We start from the raw sequence: 20,583 nt of genomic DNA, 5'->3' as shown, positions 1-20,583 counted from the left end.
TGACCTAATTGTGCAAAACAGTTGAGCAAGAATGATAAATTATGAAACTGCGCTGTCTGCAAGGTTGTCATTGTTATGCATATTTAAATATGTACAGATTATCCCACTCAGCTACTACTGTCCGCTTTGGCTCAAGAGTTTCAGGACCCAAATGCAAACAAGCACAAAGGCTGGTAGGTGCAGTGAAGACAGTTTAGGGTACAACACATGAGGGGTAATACACAGGGAGTAAAGCTCAGGAACTTACACAGGAAAGCAGGAGAGTAGGCACACAAACTGGTGAAGAGCTGGTGACAAAAGGCAGGTATATGTATTAATTAGGGTAATGAGGAACAGGTGAGGAGAGACCAGGTGACTGCAGGGCTGATTGGGGAAGTGGGAGCAGGTGAGAGGATGAAACAAAAGCAGGAAGTAAAGCCACAACAGACACTAAGGTGAATAATTTCAAAATAAATCCAGATGCTACAGTTAAGTAGAGCACAGACATCCAGCGTAATAGTGGTGTGAACACAAACAGGGCAGAAACTAAAAGTATGCTCATGTACTCACATTGTTTGTCACCATTTTGTACCTGTTTACAGTTGAATTACATCTCTCTGTGGTCGTACTGAGTCTCTGTTATGTCTGCTGTGCACAAATTATTTTACTATAACAAACGAGTAAATCAACTCTCCCTCCTTTGAATCCTGCAGGTTTGTCTGTGTGTCTGCGTTTCCTCACTGACTTTGTGCAATCGAGAAACCCCAGAATCTTCACACTCAGTCCGTCCAGTTCTAACCCTCTGACCCTGGGAGTCAGTGGTTCGTACTGGCTGTCCTACGACCGCTACAGGTACGCCAACATCTACCTGCAGCCCAGCATAAGATTCTGGTCAGAAGTTGCCCCGGACATATGGACCAGAGTCTGCATCACCTTGGACTCTTCTACGAATGTGGTCCAGCTGTTCAGCGGCTCGTACATGAGCATCAGGAAGTTGCTGCCTGTTCGGGTGAGGACAGAGTAGATTTTTGTTCATTTACAATAAAACTAATAGATGAGCAGTAATAGCATGATTATCACAGAAAGTAGAGTAGGACACTTCCTGATTTAATATTATCAAATTAGTCTCATAATTTGTCTTTAATATTCATTATGGTCTCTAATATTATCTCTCTGCTCTTCGTGTGTGTGTGTGTGTGTTCAGTATTCATGGACAGGAGAGCCTGTGATTACATTTTCAGGTTTTGATGGTCAGGTGACAGATATCCAGGTTTGGGATTATCCTCTACGCTACAGAGAGGTCACTGACTACATGAACCCCAGCGCCTACAAGTATGAACCTATACCTGTGTGTGTTTGTGAGTGTGTGTTCATTTGTGAGGACAGGTTTCTGTTTCAAACCATCATAGTGAGGACTTTTTTTGTCTAGTCCTCACTCCCTTAAACAAAGAAAAATTTCTATGTAAATGAAGATCAGGATAGGGCACTGAGTTGTAATGGTTAGATTTAGGGTCTGGAGAGTGTATTGTGTCAATGAGGATCCTCACAAGTACAGAAAGACAACACAGTATGAACAGTTCTTGTTGTAATTCATGTTTCGGTAGCATCAAATCTGTTCAATCAGTTGTGGTTTAACTGTTAAATCTGTTGCACAAACCTTCAGATAATTATATTATAGATTATAGATATTTAAAGGTGCAGTCACTAAAACATGGCCTCATAACAAGAGGTAGCTGCTGAGAATAAACATTTATATTTCTAAACTGGAGTTTTCACTCACAAATTTCAGGTTTACCTCAGATATCAGGGCAGAGACTCCATCTTATAAATGTTAAATGAGAGGAAAGTTAGGTCTAAGGTCATTTCACCAATTCATGTATGTTATGTTGCATCCCTTTTTTAAGAGTCTTTACCTTGTAAATGCTGCCCTGGTGTACAGTCAGGGAAACTAAACACAGTACACTATGGGTAGTTACTTATACCTGGTCCATCCTGGACTCAGCCTTTAAAATACACACCATGTGTAGATCTTTAATTGTATTTAAGCTGTGTTGAAAAGTTTTGTAAATTTATTTTAATGGCATTTAGATTTAATATTTCAGGGTTTTGGACTAATGTTCAAACAAAACAAGGCACCCGAAAGACATGATGAATCAATGATGAAAATACTTGTTAGTTGCAGCTGTATTTTTTTGTTTGTTTATTTGTTTTTTGGTATCCTGAGGTGCCTGAGGCAGTTTTGGAATATGTGAGCTACAGTATTGTAGTGACTGACACTAAAAAAAGGATTCTGATTAACCACAGTGTATTTTACAGTAAAATGTCCTTTTATATAAACAAATTTGTTTTAAATCCATCTTGAAAAATGAAGTTTGTGTTTGTGTTTTTAGATTGTACCGTGGCTCCGTCCTCACCTGGTCCTACATCAGCTACTCTCTCAGAGGAAACCCGCTACTGGAGGACGTCTATGAGATTCAGGCAGCAACAGCTGGTGAGCAGAAAGGGGAGAAGGCGTGGACCAAAGGGAGAGAAGAAGACCAGGAGGGTTTTCAATATGGGGGAAAGCAAAGACAGAGAGAAACAACAGCTTTAATGAACCATGCAGGTGTAAGAGATGTGGCATGTGTAAGAAAAACTGTCTCCTCTGTTCCTTGTTTAATGATCAAAAATGTTACTGATTTGAAGACAAATTAATCTCTGTATAACCCTAGGAGCTAATTTTACTTACATCTTTGATTTTTTAAATTCTATTTTTACATGTGTTTGGTTTAATTTTGTATATTATTAGAAAAAAAAACAATAAGGAGATGGCTGAGGAGGATTATTAATTTTTTTCTCTTCTAATCACTGTTTGTATTAGAAACAAATGTTCATAATCTGGCTGGACCCAATGTGGACCACAAAAGTTCAATTATTGCAGGTTGAACCACACAGTTTATAAATACATGTGCAGTTCTTTAATCTTTTTGTGTGCACAGATTACACTCAGTCACTTCACCCTCAGTATTCTTCACAGAAAACATAAAAATTGAAGTTCTTTGTTTAATGACATAAAAAATAACCACCATGTTTGAATTAGTGTCAGCTGTTCTTCAGAAAAACAGAAAACAATAACAAAAAAAAAAAAAAACAGTGGACAGAAGCTGAAATGTTATGTGAAAAGTAAACAATGTCATGAAAATACTCAGCAGTGAGTACATTCAAACAAGGTTCAACTTACAATAAAGTTAACGTAATATTGTGGTCGACATCTTTGCTCACAAAAAACAATAACTGTAGGCCATCGTGTGGAAAAAGTTCAATAAAGAACAACTTCTTCATCATTTTCCTTATGGTGTCATTACTTTATCAAAACCATAGTCCTTCAGGTTATCAGAGTGGTTGAGCATAGTGGCTATGGTTGTTAATAAAAACAAAAATAGTGACTGTGTCAATAAAGTAAAATGTGTGTAGCTGTACAACATAATGTGCTGGTTTTGTTAACGTTGACTTTTTGAACTTGTAGCATCTTATTATTTTCCTCCCAGACACTTAATATAGGATGGGTCAAAGATTTTGGCACTTGAAAGTCGTTAGCATTACATTTTGAAGCTAATGTAGCCCTTTTTGTGATCTCATTGATGTCATCTGTCTGCTTTTGAAGATAAAATGTTTTAAGAGAGAGAGAAAAGAAATGTTTGAATCCAACATTTCCATCCATCATGCTGCTCTACTCTCTTTGCTGGATGTAGTAAGACTTAAAGTCCCTCTATTTAGCGTTATAAATGGTTTCTAATAAACTCTAATCTTGCTATGAGCAGATATAACTGTTTACTACATCCGTCAGATCACGAAAATACTGTTTATTTTTTTTAACCATAGCCACAAGTTGTTCTCAAACCTTAACTATGTCTGTCCTTAAATGTACCTTCATCATTTCCATAGCTGACATAATCTAGTTTATCAGATGTATTTGTCAGGGACCATGTACAAAAAACATTCATCTAACACAAAAAGATGTATTGTACCACATTTAGTTAGATAAGTTCCACCTGCGGTCCCTAGACAGACTTAAACAGGCTTTTCCCTTAATTATTTATTATCATAGTGTCTATTAATTTCATTATAATTTGTTTTCTGAGTATCCACTGTTATTGGTCACTGACACCAATAAACAGGTATAAAGTAAAATAGTTATTAATTATTAATCAAACTGGTAATTGACAAGGTCAGTGATGAGAAATGTTAAAACTTTCTGATCCCAATGTGTCTGTTAGGAAATAAGCTACAAATTCAAAATGTCAAAGTGTCTCAAAAACATTGTAAATTACTCTAGGATAAATGAACATTATATGAAGAAATTCTTATTTATAGCTCTGTATTTAGTAAGACATCTGTTGTAGTAGCAAAATAATTATTGTACATCCTCATATCAGGGGCCAGCATTTCACTTTACACCATTATGTACAAAACTCTCAATTCTCTACAGAGTGGAATATGAGAATAGCCCTCCATAAAAAATTTGAAATTGTTAAAATAAGATGTGTTTTCTTTTAACAAATATAAAACTTACATGGTTGCCCAACAACCAGATGTCACAGGTTTTTCCAACCAGCACATATTTTTTGTTATTTTTCTTTACAATTATTCTGCTTGACAAAAAAAAGGCAAATTTCAAAGCATTCATAAACATGTGTTACATAATGGCTTAAAAGAAAATTACCAAAATAAAACCATAATCCATACGTTTGACGAGAAGTTAACATTTTCAAACAAGCAATATTTTGTAAAGCAAACATCAACTAACTTCATGTGCAGATGCATGTAACCACTAACTACACTTTCAGAAAAAACAGAGTAAACTCTGAAAAAACAAATTACCATAATAAATTAAATGACCTGTAAAAACCGTTATTGCTGCCATTGTTGTTATTATGGTTTCGTTCATGTTTACATGTCAGGTGTCCAGGAATGTTCTTGAATTCATTTGAGATGAATTGTCTTATTTTCAAGGGACCACTCAGATGTTTTGTCCCTTCAGCTTCAAAATATAAAATGTTAGCTGGCTGGTAGAAAAGATTTGTTCATTTCAATTTTAATAAGTGACAAAAGTCACACGCTCAATTTACTGAATCATCCAAAACATGGAAAAAAATCTGCATTAAAAAACGTGTTTTGACAGACCCAGCACTGCCACCCTACCTTACCTTTGTTAGAACTGAGTACGTTTGTTCGGTTTCTTTATTTGACATGGAGTATTTCACTCACTAGATCTAAACGGTCGTCATTTCTAATTTAGTTTGACAGTGCATCTGTTTAGTTCGCTTGCTCAGCAGAAAACACTTAAAACAGACTTCAGAACTTTTTTGTCTGAAAGGAAGAAATCCTGAGCAGAATACATTTAGTCTAGCGTAAGAAAAAAGAATAAACGTTAGGTCTTGAGCAGCAGTTAAAGAAGAACTGCTCTTCTTGGAACAGTTTTCGTTCCTTCAGACTGAGACTTTGGTTCTGCTCCCCCTCTTCTAATAAGGCACCAGCATCATTTTAACCCAAATCATCAACTCGTTTCTATCTGTGAAATATCAGTTAAAACAATGCCAGCTGTAGTGTTGGGTTTTTTTACTTTCTCAGATATACACACAAAACACCACACAACTTCCTAACACTGCCTGACACTGCAGTCACCATCATGTGGATCCATCATTTTTACTCATTATTGGGGGACTTAAAAACAAACAAAAAAAAGTATCTGTTTTCAGCTTCAGTCTTACAGTTGTGTGGAGGTGGGAGTAGCAAAAAAGCTGGTGTTTGTCTTTTCACTTGACTATGGAAGTACACTTCTGCCAGGAAAAAAAAAAACTCAAAACAACTGAAACAGAGTGACCTAATAGCTGAATTGAACATATGATTGATACATATGATAAATCATACTGTATATATAAGATACGATAATCCTTTATCAGTCCCACAATGGGGAAATTTACACTGATATATATATGATTATTTATAATCACATATATAATTTATAAGGTGATTATATGAAGATTTAGCTTGTTAGCTCCTGAAAGACTGTAAGGCTTGTTTATAATTTCACAAAAAAGTCTAGTGACTATTTCTTTACATTCAGAGACGAATTTCATACGGTCTGTTTTCTCAACAACAATCCCCCATAAGACATAAGATGTTGTTTGTGGACTAATAAAATCTGTAGCTGACACTGCAGTTTTGCATAATTTATATCATTCAAAGATTCCAAAATATAAAGCAGCCTTTACCGTCTGTTTAACATCAGTGAGTGTAAGTCTGTTTATGTGTGTGATTCTTGGTTTAAACACCTAAAGTCACTGAAGAAGTTTATAGTTTGTCATAAAATCAGTTTCCACCATTTGAAATAAAAACCAGCTCTTACAAACTGACACACAGCAAAAAATATAAAATAACCCAAGAGCATATTTAATTTAATTAGGTGACTTTTGCACCCTGGATTTAGAAATCTAAATGGAAATAATGATTTTTTAAATCCCAAATTAAGATGTATCAGTGTTTCACAATTGAAATGTCCTGTGTTGCTGCTGTAGAGTGAAAACTTTCCAGGGTGAGGAAAGTAGTATTGCTTTGAGCTCAAGTTAATCATAGAAGTTTCACTAAAACAGCTCATTGTTATTTTAATAAAATAAAAAAGAACAGATGAAATGTCAGAAATGAAACAATAGAAATATTCTTGGTAAACCAAAATTATTAAATACTAAGTCAAAAGTTTGACTTTGTTTTTGTCTCATAATAATTCATTAATACCTCAAAGTTTTTAACTAGAAGCTTGGACTTAGTAGATTAATATCATGAGTTTGACTTAAAAACTTTAACTTTACATCTCAGAATTTTGACTTAGTATCTCTTCATTTTGATTTTACCATGAGTATTTTTAACATTTCTAACGTTTCATCTTTTTATTTTTTCATTCTTGGCAGAAATTAGTCTCCACAGTTTCAAAGTCCAGCAAGGACGAGCTCAGAGTCAGGCAGTTCAAATAAAACAGTGACACACAAATTTATGGATTCAGAAAAAAAAAACAAATATAATGACAACTTGCACCAAAGACGTCTCAACATTTCAGGACAGATTTAGAATATTTCCTGTTACGACGTGGATACAGGGATGAGATTTACTCCTGAGCAGACGAGACGAGACACGTTTTTACTGCATTGACAGTTGTTACAGGGTCGCTGGTGCTTAATGCTGTGTGTGTGTTTTCATGGACAACATTTTAGTAAAGCACTACTTGGCTCTGCTCGATTCAGTTTGTTTGCATAAATGTGTCAAAGTGTGTGTGTGTGTGTGTGTGTGTGTGTGTGTGTGTGAAGGGCACACTGGTCCAGTTAGCGATGAAGTGCACTTCTTTTAAAAAAAGAAAAAAAAAACAAAAAAAACATATTTTAAAAATGGATGAAAAACTCCACAGTCAGTTCTGCCTGCAGCAGTCTGTTGTCAAGTTTAAAAATAAAAAAGTAAAAATTAAAAATATCAAGAGGTAAAAATGCTCAGGGGTCAAAGGTCAGCTGGGGTTGTCTTCCTGCTCTTGCTTCTGTGGTGATGACAAATCCTTCTGCAACCATGGGCTCAGGTGGACTTTTAAAGTGGTTAAAGAGCAAAAATCTGGTGAATCAGGAACGACTCAAGCACTCCTTTATTTGCTTAATAACGTCTCTGTGATGAAAAAATTCCTCGTGATATTTACCTTTTCTTTTGGAGGAGTTTATGACAGGCAGCTCTGGCCTGCTCCAGCTGGTTATCTCAGTACCACCCGATCGCTGAGACATAAGCGACGTGTTTGGTCCACTGACTCATGGTTTGGAGGTGAAAGAAAAGTAAATATAACTGAATTTGGATGTATATTTTGGGGAAAACAAAAATGCAACGTGCTCTCCATGTTAGACCCAAGCAAAGGTCCTTGAACTGGGACTCAGTCTGAGAGAACAGGGGGCCCCTCAACTAGGGCACCATGTGGGAGGAGACCCACTACCCTCGTCCCACAAAACTTGAAAACAAGCTCACACTGGGAGTTAGAGTTGCAGAGTTGTGGGGTTAAAGGTCAGGGTGAGGAGGGCTTGTGGAGGATGCCCTGCAGGTCCTCTGGTAAGGCCAGGATGACAGCCTCAATGTGGGCCCTCAGTTTGGCCAGGGTCCCTGGACGCACCGGGAGCTGCTCCCTCTCCGCCTGAGTCTGCAGGAGAGTGTATTGTGAGCCAGAGTTTATACAGGGTTTATACAGGGTTCACTGAGTTAAAAGACCTTTTGAAACCATGTTGGATATAATTCAAAACCCAAAGGGACGATATGAACCTCACTTACTTTTTAGTCTATCACATTTTTAGTGTTTACCCACAGGATATAACAATAATTCATGAGGACTGAACTAATAAAGCAACACCGGTTAAATGGCAAAATGAATGGATTAACCAATTAAAGATAATTAAATAACTCCCAAAACCACACCACTGTCTATCTGAATATAAGTAGAATGATTTATGAGAAAAAAAACTAAAACTTTAACTACCAGCACCAGGTTTTGGAGATTGTTCTGTTGGAAGAACCTAATACAATATATTGTGACTCCAAAACTTAAATTTATTTAAAAGGCTTATTATCATTTCACTCATTATACCTGAATAAAATCTGAAATGAACTCATGTCTCAAGATAAGACTGCAAGTAAGAAAATCAAAGCTTTTCAAGACTTTTCAAAACCCACAGATGTTCTGATTAACAACTTAGTAGAAGCACTAGCAGTAACAGCAGGTCATGGCAGAGTTAGTAATATTAGCAGCATAAATAGAAGTAGCCACAGAACTAATAGTAATAATAGTATAAGCAGTCGCATTTATTTGTAGTACTGATGAAGAGTTTGATCCTCAGATGAGTTTGTACTGACCAGTTTATCCTTTAGCTTCAGAACCAGATCAACCGTCTCCACCTCAGTGTGCCTCTGGATCCTCTGCTGCAGATCCTACAAACAAAGAAATGACAGAAGACAGACATATAAAAGTATGGAGCTTGTTTATCACCAGACACTCAAAAGCTGTACAGGCCTGAAATATTAAAATCACTTTAACTAGGGGTGTAACGATTCAGTCAACTCACGATTCAGTACAATACTCGATACAGGGTACAGATTTGATACACTCACGATACATCTAATACATCCTAACTTTAACTGTTCCTGATCCTCACATTTTAATCCCTCTATCCTCATCCTCCCTCCTCTCCCTCCTCACCTCCTCACACAGTGCCTCGAGGTGCAGAGCCTCCAGTTTCTGGGTCATCTCTCTCCTCCTGTTGCGGAACCAGCCGTCAAAGTTTGGAGATTTGAGGAAATGCCTGAAGACACAGAGAAAACACATGGTGCTACGGATAACGTGCATTTCTACAACACTAATTCCACAAGCGATTGACTCTACACTTCTACAATCAAGCAAGTTCAACACCTCCCTCTGCTGATGGTCCAAATTAAAAGCCTGTGTTTGAGTGCGTGTGTACCTGTAGAGTCCGATCCAGTCTCCTTTCAGTCTGGATGTGAGCTGAGGTCCAGCTTTCTCCAGTGTCTTCATGAAGTCCTGCTGGATGAACGGTCGAAGCTGAGGAGGACTCTTCCAGGGACTGATGGACTTCTGGAGAGGCATCAGACTGGCCACATACCGCTCCTATAAAACACACCAACACACATGGTTTCATTATTTCATTGCACATCAAAATCATAAAACTCATCAAAACCCACACACCACTATATCACAATGAAACACCACCATCTAAAGAAACAGAGAAGCATTAGTTGTTCTTACCAGTGGGATGATGAAGCTCTGCGTCAGTTCTAAGAAGTAGCGTCGAAGAATTGCATTTTGGGCCGCTGAGGGTCTCTTCTGTTGAACACCCTGAGAATTAAGAAAAAAATAATCAACACCTTTACATCTCATTTGTCCAGTTCTAGAGCCAGACGAAAGCTGAACTGATATTATCAGCAGATTTTAGTTTATTACAGATATATGATTAGTGTATCAGTGGAGGTAACTTGATCACATGCCTTCAGTTTATTAACGTTTGAAGATATACTAGAAAATACTCCAAAAAAACATAGAAAAACAAACAAACAACAACCATAAACTGCAGACTAACAAGTTAATGTGTCCTTAAAAACCATTTAAACAAAAAAGTTAAAAAAAAAAACAAAACCTTGTTTGTAGGAGATCAAGGAGAGACGGCTGACTTACCTTCTGAAGCTGTTTGATGATCTCTTCATCTTTGTTGAGATACGGTTTATATGCAGTGTACACACCTTCAACACAACCCACACAGATCAGATAACAGAAATTGATCTAACAGCTCCCTCTTGTGGGGAATTTGCCACCTCATTAATTTGAATGTGAGTTTGTGAATGAGGTCAAACACACCAAAATCTAAAGACAAAAAGTATTATGAGTGTGAGGCATTTACCAGGTTTAGAGTCCAGAGTTTTGAGGTTTTTCAGTTTCTTCACTTTCATCTGTTTGGCCATCTCACCTGAGAAGAATGGACGGATGGAAAGAGGAAAGATCAGACAGACAGTCCAGGGCTTTCCGAGTGAAAATGTAAAGTAATTCAGCACAGAGGTGGGCAGCACAGGCTAAGATTTATATCATACATAGAATGTAATGTAGCAGGAAGTCTCAAATATCACGGCATAATGCAGCCCTAAGCCTTAATTTAATTATTTAAAGACAAAAAAACTAATAGCAGCATCATCTACCTGCTTGCTTCATGTCTCCGATGCGGATGATGTGCGGCCAGTGCTGCAGAGTTTTAGCAAAAAAAGGATTGGTCACTCCAAGAATGACTGACGGCCTGTAAAGAAAGACAGAGAGAGAGAGAGATGAGTCTCCCTTCCCTTGACCATGAATGAACAACACTATAAAAGCAGCAGATGCAGATTGGAGATCAGTGGCTGTACAGGGTCATCTTTACTCACGGAGCCTGCGTCCTGGTGGTGTACTCCTTAAACTCGCTGTCGTGGATGGTGAAGTACGGCCGGAAGTCACTGCAGTAACGCAGAGGAGAGATACAGCTGCAGAGAGAAGACAGAGAGGGGAAAACAAAGCAATATTAATGTTTGAAGACTAATTAACTTCCATGTGGGGCTTCATGAGCAGAAAGCTACAGCTCAATTTGATTTAAGATGTGAAATTAGCCACACAAAAGACTTATGTTTTAAAATCTTTTCAGAATACAGCAATGATCTGTCCCTAACCCGCTCCACAACTAACCTGACCAGTGCCAGCACGGTGTCTGATGACTCTGCCGGCGACGGCGCCATCACGACGAGCGCCTCCCCCAGCAACACCAGCTCCCACAGCATCTGGATGTGGAAGAAAACTGGGTAGAAACACCTGGAGAGAGACAATGATTATATAAGGTTAATGTGACATCAAACCACTGTCAGCTTTGGAAAATGTTTTGCTGTAAAGTAAAAATTTCAAGGCTGAGGACTAAAATATCTAACAAAACAAATGCTTGTTATGCATTTTCTGTTCTGCTGAATATTTGTTTTGTAAGAAACTGATGAGTCTGCCTCAGTGGAGAATTATTAGTCATTATTGGACTGTTCTGAGCTCAGGTTTTGAACAGAACAGGTGGTGTTATTTACTCCTGACAAGGTCAAACATCTATTGTTTTTTAATCTGGTTTCATTCTTTTCCTCTTGTTCCGTTTCTTGAGGAGTTTCCTGTGATAAAGGACGAAATAACCACAAGAACCTGCACGTAGAACAGGAGGTGGTTTTGTTCCTCTTTTTTTAACCTGAATACAGAAAATGCTAATTAACACAGCAGGGTGTAAAACTGACCTTTTAAGAGTTGCTATGACTATTCATGGCGGTCACATTGACCCTGTGGGTGGGTTCTGTGGATAAGGGCACTGACTGAGTTTTAGAAACACAAACTGAACATTGTAAAGAAGTCTGTGCTTTATTTTAACCCCATAAAAAAATAGTTTTGGTAGATAATCTTTGGGGAGAAGGTATTTTTTTCACCAGGTAAAACAGTTAATAAATAAATAATATAAGAGGCCTTGTTCTTGTCTTTTAGCACATCCAGATTGTATCCATACTGAGTGCAGTAAGTCTGGACAGCTAATAAAAACGTGTTAAATGCGAACTGCAAATCAGAACCAGAGGTTTGAATTCCAATCAGATCTCTACAAATATGTCTCTGCCTGGACACTCTATTTGCTCAAATCAGCTTTCAGAGCGTCTTTTGAGTCACTCGCAATGCGACACAACAAAGTCGTCAAAGTAGAGTAACAATAGGTACGTATTTACTGACACCCATGTTGTTACTACAGCAACGCATATGGATAATTTGGTGATGTCTGGGCACACAAATCTGATGTTATGGCCAACAGTCTCTCCCAAAGATCTGATCTGAAAAACAAATCAGATTTGTCTCCTACAGAGCCCAGGAAGGGACATGGAAGGGGGGAAAGGTACTTTTGCAAGATCTCCAGAAACTTTTACGGGATTTTGAGAAAAATCTTGCAAGATCTCAAAAAACTTACAAGCTCTTACAAAACTTTTGATTTTTCTGGCTGTTTGTCCATTTGAGAATCGGCCAAAAAGAATAATTGTGGAGGAGGTACTTTTGAGAGATCTCAAGACAGCTCCAGGACATCTCACAGAAGTACTTTTTTCAACCACGAGATTTATTTTTTCCTCCAAATTATTTATTTATATTTGTCTGCCATCAGAACCAAGTAAAAACCTACCAGTCCAAACTGTGCTTGATTAAGCTACTATTGCTGCAACACTACCACTGAACACCAGGTGGCGACAAGAAGTCAAGTATGTGACCTGCACGTCTCACCTGAACAGGTCGACTTCATGGATGGTTGGGAGCACGATGGACACCAGACTGTCACTCTGAAAAACAAATACATCCCCTGTTAGCTGAAATAATCAGGTGTTTGAGGCATGTTCACACACAGAAATTAATACTTAGGAAAACAGCTTCTTATGAAACTTTGCTGATAAAATAAAGCTATGTTTTAATTGTGCGCGTGTGTGATTGTGTGTATTATTACCTGGGCGGACTGGACCAGCTGTGAGGTTCCTGGTTTGTCGTAACAGGTTGGGATACGAACCTGCAGCAGATTCAACACAGTCAAGGTTCAAACGCTCATAAGAAACCAGATAAGCACTGATGCAGGATTTCCTCTGCGTCTGTCTACACCTCTGAATGTCAAGTCTACACTGCTTCTGTTTGCTTTAATCAAAGATTACGTGGCTAAAACAACTCCCAAGTCTCCTTGTATTTTAGGCTTCAGATTATGATCCAAAACCTGACACAAATGTAGTGAACAGAGTTCTACACTGTACTGTGATATAATGTAAGTGAATTTGCGTGTTGGTGGCCATAACTTGTGCTCTGACATGTGTTTTTGTTTAGGTGTGGGTTGAGGATAGACCACACTAATCCAATCTGCATGGTTTACTGAGTTAAACTAAGCCTTTTTAAGACCTCCTCAGTGACACACAGAATATAATTTAATGCCCGTTTCACGGTGATTCTGGCCAAAGTACTTACTGTACTTGAGCACAAATCTAAGGTACTTGTAGTAAAATCATTTTCTGCTACTTTCTACTTCTACTTCACTTGATCTGAGAGAAACATTGTACTTTTAACTATGTTACATTCATTTAAGAGCTGTAGTTACTAGTTACTAGTTACTTCACAGACTACAGGTTTTCATGCCCTTTTTGTCCAGTGAAATCCATTTTATCTCCAAATTTGGTGATTTTTCATGTGAATTTTTCTGATAAACTTTTTTTTTTTTTGAACTGGCTGATAAAAGTCTACCAACAGCCCGCAGATAAGAAATACATCTTCTAAGCAACATGCAACTGCTGCTAAAACTAAAAAATAAAAAGCCTAATGGTCTCCACCTGTTGAGTTTGTGTATGTGTGTGTTTACCTTGATGACCACGCCCATAATAGGCAGGGTTAGGATTCGTCCGGGATGGGGCGTCGGCCATCGGTCTATGTCGTTACAAGCTGTCAATCAAATACAGGAACATTCAGAATCCGCCTCATAAGGATTAAAACATTTACCCTGAAGACAAACAGAGCTCCTCAGAGAGTGAGTAATTATGTAAATAAAGTTTATTATACAGTCTGATTCAAAAGCCCTGCAATTAATCCAAAATTAATGAAGTTAAAATGTTTATGGTTTCGCATGAGAAGAAAAACAGAGGAGATGGACAAGATATGATGATAACAAACATTAACACAAACTCTCTATAGAGACAGTTGATGAGACTGACCGGCCTCCAGACAAGGCTCCTGTTTCTCAAAGTACTCTGGAGCCATGATCTTCAACAGCGAGTGGAAGAAGGTCACGTAGGGCAGCTTACTGATCAGGACCAGAGACTGGCAGAGAGACATGGACAGAGACAGAGACAGAGAGAGAGGGCATTAGATTTCCCTGTTAAACCGCTGTTAATCTGTCAGGCTTACAGTTTACCAGTTTAACAGGCTTCTGAGGAAAGAAACACTGCCACTGAAGCTTGGTTGATACTACTGCATAGGAACAACGCAGAGCCCTCACAAGGGCCTTTGCTACTATCTGAAGAAAAATTATATAAGCTAACACAACTGATTGTTTGACTAATCGTGCTCAGGCTGAGGTTTTCATTCAGAGACAATGGAGATAAACTGTGGTGACCGTGCAGCCTGACACTGACCTTCTGGAAGTATCCTCTCTTCAGGGATTTGTCTCGCACCTGACGGAAGTACACATAGCCGTAGTAATGACCCTGTTCCCTCTGCAACACACATACACACACATGCATAACACAGAGTCAGCAAGATTTTCCACCAGTGCATATAATGTCCAACTGGGTGACAGAAGTAGTTGCCTTGATTGCATTGTTTAACAGCTCATTGCATTTCATTTGTAGGTTCATTTGTAGATTCCTTCAGAGTTCATAGTTCAGGAGGTTTTAACCAGGAGCTGAATTATCCTCAGAGGTCTCCTCCTCTCCAGAACAAACAGACCTAATAATTAAAACAGGAAACACTGAATAAAGTAGTTTAATGTTAAAAATGAGTGTTTTCTGTCACTCTTTGGCGAATACAGGATGTCACTAAGGGGCTACAGTAGGCTGTTGACTAAGCTGCTGTTGTCGTTAGCTCAGTTTGTTTTTAGGATTCACTCAGGAGATTTTTACAGATGTGACTTGAAACAAGTTTTACTTATGAAAACCCTGAGTCAGTATCAGGTACGCATCACTGTATGTCAGGGGTTCTTATATTTCTCCTAAGAATAAAACTTTAAATAAAAATTGATGTTTTATGATTGTATCCGAGGGCAGATTTTCCCATTAGTTAGTGAGAGCTAACACAGTTGCAGCAGCTTATCTTGCTGTAAAACTCAAATGACTCAATACACAAACACATGCTTTGCACTGCAGACCTAAAATGTAATTGATGGCTATCCTCACTCAATAAACAGTGACCATAGAAATGTTGTTATTGTTGCCTTAGAACATTTTGTCACATCCATTAGACTGCTATTTATTGGTGTTTGAGATGTAAATAATTGATTACATCTGTTGCAACTAGGTCATGATTTTCAGCTGTCCCAAAGGGGAGTTTGGGGGGGGGGGTTGTCTGTGTGTGTGTGTGTGTGTGTGTGTGTGTGTGTGTGTGTGTGTGTGTGTGTGTGTGTGTGTGTGTTGTCTCCTGACCTTCAGACAGGGCGGTGCGTCCCGGTCGGTGGTTTCCAGGAAGCAGCCAAGCGACGACTTCCTGTTGGAACCCTGGCGGAAGCGGAAGCAGAACTGGGTGTCGCCAAGGCAACCTGGGGACGCAGCAGCAGAGTATAGTGGTGATGTGGTTTCCATGGAAACACTGTGCCAGATTTAACCCTTTTAAGTCCAAGGCCACAACCTGACTTATAAACAAAATATTGCACTTGTTTTTCTTTCATTTTTTTACACCGTTTCAAAAGCTACACCTCCGAAAACTACATCTCTGAGAATCATCTAATCACCACTAAAATAAATGTGACTGCCTCTGCTGTTACTCCACATACCTATGTGCAAAACTGAAGTTCTACTACTGATTCAACCCAAAGAAGTCTGGCTTACAACTGTAGAAAATGTATATTTCAAAAGTTGAGAAGGCAAGAAAAATGTTGTCAGAGTTATATACAGTGTCTTCATGGTATCCTCCTGACTTTTGGACAAACAGGAAGAGGAAACACACAAAAAAAGCGGAAATAGGAACCTCCACATGACCTCTGCACATCCTCTGGCAGAGAGAATGAGATAACAGGGATCAGAGTTTAAGACGATCCAAATACAAAAGACACAAACACTTCACCTCACACTGAGTTGTGTGTGTCCAACTTCCTTTGTAGGACACATTCACACATACACACACTTCCTAGCACTCAGCCAAGACTCGATGACATAATGCAGTCGGGTTGCGTTTGAGACCACCCAGCATGAAACATGCCATCAGCAGCTCCACTACAGCTAAACTAACTTAACAGGCTCTAGATTCTCTTCATTTATGTGTTTCTATTTACTCTAATCAGAGTATGAGTGAGATGCTGGATCTGAGCCTGTGACACTGTCGGCACACTGTCAATAACACTGAGGACCTCATTAGCAAAATGGAGCCAGTGACGCAAAGACCAAGAATCTTTTGTTTCAGATTCCAGTTGTTGTGATCAAGATAAGAGACTGAATTATAGGAGCCGCTGAGAGCAAGAGCTGCAGATCTACAGCGCAACCTCTCTCCCTCTCTCTCTCTCTGACACACACACCTACAGTTTATATATATAGCAGCTCTGTAAGCATTTTGTCCTAATCCTGTCTTCATCCTGAGGGCAGCAGGTTCATCAGCTTCACCGCCTGCTGACTCACAGTCAACAAAAACACACACCTGCAGGTCAACACACACACATATATGATTCACGCACACACAATTCCAGAGGGGTGTCTGTGGGCTTGTGTGGGGTCCAGCAGCTTTGTGGGGACTTAAATACTGGACCCAACAAGGTCATTTAGGCTGTTTGAAGGTTAATTTAAGACTTGGTTTTAGGGTTAAATTAGGGAACAGGGCTATGTAATAGATAGTGACAATAACAGGTGCCCACAAAGATAGGTGTACAAGGATGTGTGTGCACGAGTGTGTACCCCAGGTTATCTTCAGTCTAGTGTTACATTAATCAAAGTGTCTAAAATGGCTCTGTTAGCTTAGTTTTTCTGGGCTGTTAACATAAACCATTTAAAATGGTAGCTGCTGAGCTAAACGACTGCAAACTGTCAGTGGAGAGCTTCCAGGTGGCCTTCCAGAAACTAGAAACCTAATTCAGAATCTTAACGGCAACTAAATCCAGCCCTAGCTGCCTGTTCACCATGAGCACAAGACCACCAAAGGTCGAAGGTAACCAACTCTTCAGTGTGGGGCTGTTTCCTATAATTTCTTTTATAACTTTCTGAGACTCACAAACACGTCTGCTTTAAACAGTCACTGGCTGTCTGTGTGGAGGTGTGAAAGTAGGCAGGGTTTGAACTTCTCTTTGAGCTGAATCCCAGCCATTGTATCTCACCCTCTATGACAGTGGGCTTTCGCCTTTGTGTGGCCATTCAGACGAGGTAGAAAGTCTTCTGCTTTGAAACATGTTAATGTTCACAAGCTGGTTCACTTCAACAGTCCTGTAATAAATCCTATCCACATGACAGCTCTAATGTTCAGTTTTCAACTCTGAGACTTTGATTCAACCCTGTGCTGCTGTTAAACTGCGATGTGTTATGCTGCCAGGTGTTTCTAAAACACATGCCTTTTCAATGTTGGACCAGAGGAGCTGTATCTGACCATTTATGTAACTTTACAAAAACACTAATCTGACATTCACGACCCACAACCAGCAGTGTGGAGGTGAGACAGTAAGCAGGGACTGATCTTCTCTTTGTCCGCAACGCTTCTCTTTACACAACTATTTCTGTCACTTTTGATGTGCGCAGCTGAGTGCAAAACTATGAATACCTTCCAGGAGAGCCTGTCTGAAACCATGCAGCGCTATCCCCATATGTAACGATTAACACGTCTCGCCCTTTCTATGCTGGCCACCTTTTCACTGTGCCATCGAGCGAGGCCATTGAGAACTATATTAAAAACTTGACATGATCAGACAACATGTTGCATAAACTACTTTTCAAGCATAACCCAGCCCTTAATCTGGTGCATCACCATAAAGCCAGTCTCCACTGTGACTCTCATTGTTCTGCTGCATTCAAAGGCATCAGAGAAAAGTTTAAAAGGCTGAAAGAGGAACTCACCTGAGTTTGAATCAGGAAATGAAAGGTAGCAGATACTTGTTTTCTGAAAGGAGACAGTGACAAGATTAGATTTTGTTTGTTTTTGTCCCTGCCCCAGTTGTTATCCACACACCCAACACTGACACAGTAAACAGCAAACAGCAGGAGATTAACGGTTATTACTGGAATAAACAGAAATAATCTAACAAACTCTACCCAACTTTTACAGCTCAGGTCTTATACAATTTAGTGAACCTGTTCATCAACATGTGATGACTTTATTTACAGAATGTTAAATATTATAAAACTTATTAAGTCAGCTTGACTCACCTCTTTCTCTGAGAGTTTGGAATGATGAGGATAAATAACCTGGAGGACAGAGGAACAGAGTTAATACACTGAAGTGGCCTCATTGAGACACCTCTGAAAACTTTAAGCTTTTTAGCACTTTTTTACCACAGGTCTTTCAAACTTGGATATCTTAGCACAGGATAGCAGTTTTTTGTCTCATCACTTCAGCCACAGGATCAAATACTTTCTGTAACGACTGTCACTGTTACTGTACTAACTTATGCTGCATTTGCTGTTCCCATAATACACTAGACCAAATGTTTCAATTTTGTGTAAAACTTGACTTAATTGCCTAAAACAAATTTTGCATTTCTTTTATATGGTACATATGTAATTTGTGATATGATTCGATTTTAAATAATCTATATAAATAACATATATAATCTCTACAGCAAGACATTAACTGAAAGATGTTCAGAACAAGGTGTATTGAAAACTGTCATGTACTTAACTTTAAATTTCTGAACAGATTTTTAGTCTTTATTTATTAGTTTAATTAATCATTTTAACAGAAACTTTAATCTAATTTAAGTCAACATTTTGCCAGTTTTAGACTATATTATATGGAAGAAATGGTCTTGGATTTAGACAACAGTTAACTCTTCATTTGTGTCATGATTTTAAGCTGAAATGACCAGTTTCAGTGTTGGTCTAACAAAATAATATATTTGTAAATGTCCCTATGGGCTCTATGCACTTGTGATGGACATTTCCCCATACTTGGTGCCATTTAAAAGACTTATAACGATTAATCAGTGATTAGTGGATTAATTAGTAAGGAAATACTTGTTAGCTGAGGCCCTAATGGAGTCTTAAATCTACTTTACGTAATCAGTAAAATGATCAGAAAACAGGAAGAGTCTGCAGTTTTGTGTTGCTCAGCAAATAAAGAAAGTGAAACAGACATGTTAGTTTAAAACAGATCGCTGTGTAAAAACATATTAAACACATGCATTGTGTCGTGTTAACAAATTGCTGGTGAATGTCTATATCCAAAACTCCTGTGAGGACAACAGGTGTTTGTTCTGTTAGCCTTGGTGACTCCAGCAGGATTCAAACCCTCCATACCACAGGTGCTGTTTTCAACTCCCCAAGGAAAAGTTTAACGTGTGTTTGCCCGCGGAAGAGTTTTTGCTATAAATGCCTCCATGAGAGGTTGTAGTGTAGGTGATGCTGTGGCTGCTGTTACAGGCTAAATCCAGGGAAAGTCACACATACACACACTACAGCTTAATTATAGTAAACAACATCAGATAATGAACTCGCTATCCTGCAAAGAAAAAGGTGAAATGATGCTGCTGTTACTGTAGCATTTGTATGTAAACATGTCGTTAACATTTAACCAAACAATAACCAAAGAAACAGCTTAATGAAGAGGTTTGTGAGGTCCAGTCCAGGAAATAGTCTGAGCCGTGGATAACCGCTAACTTAAGACATTTTAGCCACTGTGCAGAGGAGTTTAACATGACCCAGCTGTCCCCGGCGGCTACGTCTGCCTCACCTCCACCGCCTGTCCTAGTTCCAGGTCGAAGCCCACCACACAGATGCAGTGCAGCCAGGCGGAGAAGCGGTCCCAGGGCAGGAGGAGAGCCTCCTCCGGCTCCTCGTCGCCTCCGGGCCCGGGAGGCAGCGTTATCTCCTCGGCCGGGGAGATGCTACTAGCGTCCTGATCGTCCAGATCCTCCGGCTCTTCGACCTGCTCCCCCAGCTCCTCTGGGCCTTGCAGAGCCATGGCGACGGCCCGACACAGACAGTCAGACGCTCTGGATTAACGGTTACCGGTTCTCAAAATAAGTTTACCAGTATTTCTAGTTAGTGTCACCTCTGGTTACAACAACAGAAGCAGCGGTACAGAAAGTAGACACTGAGCTAGCACCTAGCCTAGCAGCAGGAGCGTACGTACGTCGTGGTGATGAAAGTGAAACG

General features: G+C 39.2%; 3 protein-coding genes across 3 annotated transcripts in view; 1 reads left to right on the top strand and 2 right to left on the bottom strand.

Moving 5' to 3' along the window:
- LOC108874776 (ADP-ribosylation factor 4) overlaps positions 1-305 on the bottom strand; it is a 7,757-nt gene extending 7,452 nt beyond the window's left edge. The window contains exon 1 of the mRNA XM_018663309.2: positions 248-305. The gene's annotated coding sequence lies outside the window, so the exon portion shown is untranslated. The remainder of the gene's footprint in view (positions 1-247) is intronic.
- LOC108874775 (uncharacterized) overlaps positions 1-3,302 on the top strand; it is a 5,932-nt gene extending 2,630 nt beyond the window's left edge. Inside the window, exons 3-5 of the mRNA XM_018663308.2 lie at positions 693-988; positions 1,184-1,311; positions 2,370-3,302. Of these exons, the coding sequence (XP_018518824.1) occupies positions 693-988; positions 1,184-1,311; positions 2,370-2,673 (728 nt within the window). The 3' untranslated portion in view covers positions 2,674-3,302. The remainder of the gene's footprint in view (positions 1-692; positions 989-1,183; positions 1,312-2,369) is intronic.
- Positions 3,055-20,583, bottom strand: dennd6aa (DENN/MADD domain containing 6Aa). The gene is made up of 19 exons (XM_018663307.2): positions 20,159-20,583; positions 18,637-18,675; positions 18,328-18,370; positions 15,724-15,836; positions 14,719-14,799; positions 14,299-14,404; positions 13,950-14,029; positions 13,059-13,118; positions 12,842-12,897; positions 11,249-11,371; positions 10,954-11,049; positions 10,735-10,829; positions 10,443-10,508; positions 10,220-10,284; positions 9,794-9,883; positions 9,492-9,655; positions 9,230-9,332; positions 8,887-8,961; positions 3,055-8,179 (listed from the first exon to the last, which is right to left on the bottom strand). Exons 1-19 carry the CDS (start codon positions 20,387-20,389, stop codon positions 8,048-8,050), a joined length of 1,818 nt encoding a protein of 605 aa, XP_018518823.1. The 5' UTR covers positions 20,390-20,583; the 3' UTR covers positions 3,055-8,047.

Source organism: Lates calcarifer, linkage group LG12 (genome assembly GCF_001640805.2).
Source record: "Lates calcarifer isolate ASB-BC8 linkage group LG12, TLL_Latcal_v3, whole genome shotgun sequence".
Classification (NCBI taxonomy): Eukaryota; Metazoa; Chordata; class Actinopteri; family Centropomidae; genus Lates; species Lates calcarifer.
Note: the sequence above shows the minus strand (reverse complement) of the source record. Positions and strands in the feature narration are given on the sequence as shown.